Consider the following 6,687-nt stretch of genomic DNA (forward strand, 5'->3'; position numbering starts at 1 on the left):
AAGATTAAACTGTACATTGTTATATAATGATTTTTCTGGTAGATTTAATTCATTTACATACACATGGCTGTATATATGAAAGAAAGTGAAAGTTTTATGAACAAAAAGAAAAATTTAATTCATTTACATACATAAAACTTTAACTTTCTTTCATATATACAGCCATGTGTATGTAAATGAATTAAATCTACCAGTGTTTGAGTTTCCAAAAACACTTCACAAAAAAATTTATAGGAAAGAAAATGTGGTTTATTAACTGAATAAAGAATATACAGAAAAAGTAATAAAATAAGAATAATGGAGATATAGAGAGTTAGTTTAAAATAAATGGTTTGCCGGTTCTGCGACGCGCGAGCAAACCTTTTCACTTGCAGTTTACGTATGAAAACGAACAGTTATATTATAACTAATTATTTGCTAAGCAGCACGAACTATCCGTATGGAGAATCGGAAAGCAACTAACTAACGGAGAGAAGGCTTGCGATATCTGCTCGCCCTGCCTTTGTTCCTAAGGACGACCGTATAGCGTTACGGGAAGGCCCAGTTTCTCCGAAGATTGAACTTATCAGTCGGTCTACGTGACCGGATATTCAGTTATAAATTTCTTATACTAATAAGTAACAAAAGAAGAAGCAAAGTTTCCAAACACATGAAACCTTTCAACGCACAAGCATCGCATTACATTTCTTGATATTTTCTTAACATTCCGCCCGCCTCGTTCTCGCTGTGAACGAACATTTGCTTACGCTAGCATGTTTATGTTTCGGTTGCATTTAAATCATGATTTATTTCATTATCAGCAAACAATGGAACGATTTTAACTACGGGTCGCGTATAAGTGGTTGTTGCAGTTTTAACGGTTACCACGCGAACTTGACCGTCGGCTCCAGGGTGAATAGCAATAATACGCCCAAGGGGCCACTTCGAAGGTGCAGTGCCTTCCCCACGAATTAAACATAGAGTATTAATCTTTAAGTTTTTCATCGCAACAGGCCATTTATTTCTTACATTAAGCGTCGGAATATATTCATTGGACCATCGTTGCCAAAAGTGGTCTCGCATTTTCTGAATGAGTTGCCATCGCTTTAGCCGATTCTCAGGTATCTCTTGTAATGAAGGTTCGGGTATAGCATTTAGAGGTTGCCCTATTAAAAAATGACCCGGCGTAAGTGCTTCAAAATCTTCGGGGTCATCGGTGATAGGAAGCAAAGGTCTCGAGTTTAAGCATGCTTCTTCCTGCGTCAAGAAAGTTGCTAATTCTTCATACGTCAGTGTTGCTTTACCGATTTCCCGGTGAATATGAAATTTTGCAGATTTTACCGCGGCTTCCCAGAGGCCCCCAAAGTGGGGTGCACTGGGGGGATTGAAATGCCAAAGAACCCCTTTATTGGTTAGATTATTTTTAATCAATGAATCATGTGTTATTTGTTTTATAAAATTTCTAAGCTGCGCATCTGCCCCTATAAAATTTGTGCCGCGATCACTATAAAGATGGGCACATAATCCGCGTCTAGAAGTGAATCGCCTAAAAGCCGCTAGAAATGCTTCAGTTGTATAATCTGAAACGGCTTCTATGTGAACAGCTCTGGTAGAAAAACAAACGAAAATGGCAATAAAACCCTTATAGGCTCTTTGGCCTCTGCCCTTTGAGGTTCGCATCATAATTGGCCCAGCATAATCTAGACCTGTATTAAAGAACGGTGGTAACGGAGAAGTTCTCGCATGAGGCAAACTTCCCATAAGCGGGAAACATGCTGTTCCTTTCCAACGTATACATTTGGCGCATTTGTGTATGAATGATTTAACAACTTGGCGTCCGCCTAAGATCCAATATCTTTGTCTTATTGTAGCTAAGGTTAACTGCACCCCGCCGTGCAGTGTCATACGATGGCACTTATCAATTACTAATTTCGCAAAATATGAATCCTTGCTGAGAATGATCGGATGCTTTTGATTATAATTAATAGACGAGTGTTGCAATCGGCCACTTACTCGAAGTATCTCATTTTTGTCAAGAAACGGATTTAATTTATATAGTGCACTTTGTCGTAATAATGTCTGTTTATTTTTAATAGTCTTAATTTCTTTAGAAAAAAATGTATCTTGTGAATGCTTAATCCAAAGATTTTTTGCACTCTCAAGTTCGCTTAATTTGAGATCTTGATCTCGATTTTTATGCTCTCGTAATCTTGTGGGCCAGCGACGGCACCAAGCAGTAATATGCAATAATCGTGTTAGCGAAGAAAATTGCAATAGCATTTCATTTTCCTGATTTTCGTTTTCAACTATATGTACCCTAGCAGGTCGTTCCTCCTCATGCGTTTGAGGAATTTCTTGATGAAATAATCTCGCATTTAATTCATCGTATGGTGATAACCAAGCTGGCCCGGTCCACCACAGCGGGTGGCCTGCTAATTCCGGTGGAGAAATTCCTCGCGACGCACAATCGGCCGGGTTTTCGTTACCGGACACGTGTTTCCACTGAGCATCAGGTAATGTCTCTTGTATCTCAGTTACTCTATTAGCTACATATGTTGACCAACGCGAAGAATGACCCCGAATCCAGGCCAAAGTAACCGTAGAGTCGGACCATAAATAGACTCTATTAATTTTAAATTTTGCAGCAAGTTTTATTTTGTTTACTAAACGCACTAATAGAGCGGCGGCATTTAATTCTAATCGCGGTAAAGAAATAGTTTTTAAAGGAGCAACTTTAGTTTTTGATTGCAAGAGCGAAATTTTGGAAAAGTGAAAGTCGTCATATTCGTCCGGACTAGTCCACGTTACTCGTAAGTAAACAACTGCAGCAATGGCTCTCTCGAAAGCATCTGAAAATCCATGGATTTCTATACTACAATTTGAGGCAAGACTATTTATCCAGCGGGGCAAGGCAATTTTCTGCAGTTCAGGGAGTTCTGCTTGAAATTTTAACCAAAATTCTTGCTCCTCTTTCGGCAGAGGCTCATCCCAATCTAAGTTTTTTAGCCACAATGATTAAATAAAAATTTTCGCGCGAATGATAACCGGTGCTAGCCACCCAAGCGGATCAAACAGTTGTGCAACTTCTGATAGAATCTTTCTTTTCGAGTATATTTTTTCTGCAATTATATGGATATGAAAGGCAAACGTATCTGTTCTAGGATTCCATTGCATTCCTAAAATCGGGTGTCCCTCAATGGATTGCCAAACGACAGGCTGGTTTTGATGTTCCGTTTTGGGAATTATGTCCTCTATTAATTTCGAGCTAGCAGCCCATTTTTTTAACGGGAAGCCGCCCGCCATGCAAATCGCAACTAGATCTTTTATTAAAGCGCGTATTCCGTTTACGGAACTCGCTCCGGTAAGAATATCGTCCATATAAGTTTCAGATTGCAACACGGAAGCGCCTATAGGATATTTTTCTTTTTCATCCTCCGCGAGTTGTTGCAATACTCGCAGGGCTACAAATGGTGCACAAGCAAGCCCATAAGTTAAAGTGTTTAACTGATAGTCGTTTACATTCTCAGCTGGATCATAACGCCAGACAATACGCTGCATTTTTTTGTCCGCGTCGTCAACCAAGATTTGTCTGTACATTTTTTCTATATCTGCTACTATCGCAAACCGATGTCGGCGCCAATTGGTTATTATAGCAGGCAATTCTGGCAGCAAATTTTTACCCGTCAGCAAAACTTGATTTAAACTTATATTTTGTGCCATCCGGGCTGATCCGTTAAAAACTACGCGTATCTTAGTTTTTTCCTCGGCTGATTTAATTACGCAATGATGTGGCAAATAACAGCACATTCCATCCGTCGGCGCGGGTGGAGTTACTTTAGTCATATGCTCAAGTTGTTGATATTCTGTCATAAATTCATTATATAATTTACGAATCTGTGGTTGTTTGCTTAATCGTTTTTCCAGAGCTTGAAGCATTTTAACAGCTATTGAGCGAGAGTTTTTAAAATTTGGAATCGCGTCCTTGCTCAAAAACGGCAATCGAATTATATAACGTCCTGTCTCATCACGGCGATGAGTTTCTACAAAATGTTTTTCGCACTCAATCTCTTCTGCAGTTAAAGCCGGAAGAGACAATTTTATTTCCTCCTGCTGCCAAAATTGCTTAACTAAATCGGACAAATCTATTCCCGTGGTGCATTTATGCACGGATACGCCCTTGCCGGTTGACTCTCCGCCCGCCGTTCCGGAAAGTACCCATCCCAACGCGGTTTTTATTGCAATCGGAGCGTTTATATTTCCTTTACGAATTCCTTCTTCAAGGATAATAGCATATACTTCCGCGCCTAAAATCAGTTCAATATTAAAGGAAGCTCGAAAATCTGGATCTGCTAGCTCTAATCCGCTTAAATGCTGCCATTCGCTGAACATATTTTCTAAACTAACCCCTGAGGCGGTGAGTCGAGACAAAATTAATGCTGTAATTTGTAACGAAAACGGAGTTTTTGTTCCGGATTCTATCTTAAATATTACTTTACCACGAGCATGCATATTTATTATTCCACCAATTCCAAAAATAGGCGTTGAATCCGAAACGCGCGGGAGTTTTAATTTTTGCATTAAAGATTCAGAAGCAAGCGAGACTTCCGAACCCGGATCAATTAGCGCACGCACGGTGTGTTTTTTACCAAATTTGTCCGTAACGAAAACCCTGGCAGTCGCAAGCAAAACTCGTTTTCGCTCTACGAGATTACGCAAGTGGAGAGCCACTGCCCCTTCAGCGCTGGTTCCGGTTGGTTTTTCGGTTGTTTCCGAATATTTCGGCGGCGCCGTCCCGGTGTTGATGTTCCTGCTGCTGGATGCGTTGAATTCCTCTGAGGCTCGATGCTCGATGGCTCTGGGTCCGGTGGTACGACGCTCTGCGGCGGAGGTATTGACTCCAGTTCGCATACTTCCGGTTGAACAGGCCTCATGGATTGTTGAATGATGTCTGTCTTTACAATAGTAGCAGCTTCTGGTAGAAGGACACAGATTGATTCGATGATTTCCGAAGCAGTTGAAACACAAGCGATGCTCAATCGCGAATTCTTTACGCGCATTAGGCCCTTTTCTTTGAAATTCCGGGCAGCCCAGAATATAATGTTGTCCGTGGCACAAAAAACACGTGTTCGGCTTACCTCCGCTCTGTAACGGAGCTGGGTTAGAAACAAGTGTTCGCGTAGCCCGAAATCCAGATGTAGTTTTAGACGATAAATCACGTCCCGTCGGCTGGATCGCTTCCAAAGTTCGGAGACGGTTTTCCATAAACAGTCTCAATTCCTCATAGCATGGAGGATCTGTGGTATTTCCAATAACCGATTCCCACTCCTTACGTGTATAAGAATCGAAAAGCTCAATTATTCGATGCACAAATAAATCATTTTCTGCTACAGGCCTCTGGATTCCTTCTAATGCAGCAACGGTCTGCAGCATTCCATTAAAAATCTTTCGCAATTCAAATGCACTCTCTCCTTTCATTTTCGGCAAATTTGAAAAGGAGGTAAGCACGGAACGCACAAGCAAACGCTTATTTTCGTAATGCTCCTGAAGCATGGTCCACACTCGTTCATAATTTCCTGCAGTCGTCGGAATGTTTCGCGTTAATTGTTCCGCTTCCCCCATAAGACTGCTTCTTAAGTAATGGAACTTCTGTATTTCTTGCAATGAACTGTCAGCTCCCACCATTGACTGGAAAAGATCTTTAAAATTCGGCCAATCCTCAAAGCGTCCCGAGAAAGTAGGCAATTGCAATCTTGGTAGTTGGCTTCGAAGGGGCTCCGAACTGCGCGGAGATTCCGGTGTCTTTGACGATCCTGCTGAGGGCGACAATGTTAGCATCATTTCTTCCAAAGTAGCCCGCTGATTGTAATAAACCTCTTCCACGATTGCATAATAATCTTTAGTAATATAGGCATGGGTTTTCACTTGTTCCCAATATTCTTCTCTTAATTGATCATGAGCCTTTTCGAATTTCGCCCAATTGGTATCCAGTTGATTGATTCGAATTTCTATCGCACTGCTGGTTATCTTTGCTGATCCCAGCTTACGCAAATTGTCTACGGCTCTTGCAATACGGCCGTGCAACTCCTGTTGGTTGTTAATTAACGTATCGTGATTCTGACTCATCGTAAGGAACTTGTCGCAAACTTGAACAGTATAAATTTCGCACTGATTTACACTATCCGGCTCGAAGGACCAAAAAGTGTTTGAGTTTCCAAAAACACTTCACAAAAAAATTTATAGGAAAGAAAATGTGGTTTATTAACTGAATAAAGAATATACAGAAAAAGTAATAAAATAAGAATAATGGAGATATAGAGAGTTAGTTTAAAATAAATGGTTTGCCGGTTCTGCGACGCGCGAGCAAACCTTTTCACTTGCAGTTTACGTATGAAAACGAACAGTTATATTATAACTAATTATTTGCTAAGCAGCACGAACTATCCGTATGGAGAATCGGAAAGCAACTAACTAACGGAGAGAAGGCTTGCGATATCTGCTCGCCCTGCCTTTGTTCCTAAGGACGACCGTATAGCGTTACGGGAAGGCCCAGTTTCTCCGAAGATTGAACTTATCAGTCGGTCTACGTGACCGGATATTCAGTTATAAATTTCTTATACTAATAAGTAACAAAAGAAGAAGCAAAGTTTCCAAACACATGAAACCTTTCAACGCACAAGCATCGCATTACATTTCTTGATATTTTCTTAA

The 6,687-nt window shown here is 40.7% G+C and overlaps 1 protein-coding gene across 1 annotated transcript; it reads right to left on the minus strand.

Annotated features, from left to right (window-relative positions):
* Nucleotides 1–756: 756 nt before the first annotated feature.
* Nucleotides 757–6,102, minus strand: LOC139109850 (uncharacterized). Its single transcript, XM_070669236.1, has 2 exons — nt 3,015–6,102; nt 757–2,972 (listed from the first exon to the last, which is right to left on the minus strand). The coding sequence occupies exons 1-2, from the start codon at nt 6,100–6,102 to the stop codon at nt 757–759; spliced, it is 5,304 nt and encodes a 1,767-aa protein (XP_070525337.1).
* Nucleotides 6,103–6,687: the final 585 nt, after the last annotated feature.

This window comes from Cardiocondyla obscurior, linkage group LG02 (assembly GCF_019399895.1).
Source record: "Cardiocondyla obscurior isolate alpha-2009 linkage group LG02, Cobs3.1, whole genome shotgun sequence".
Taxonomy (NCBI): Eukaryota; Metazoa; Arthropoda; class Insecta; order Hymenoptera; family Formicidae; genus Cardiocondyla; species Cardiocondyla obscurior.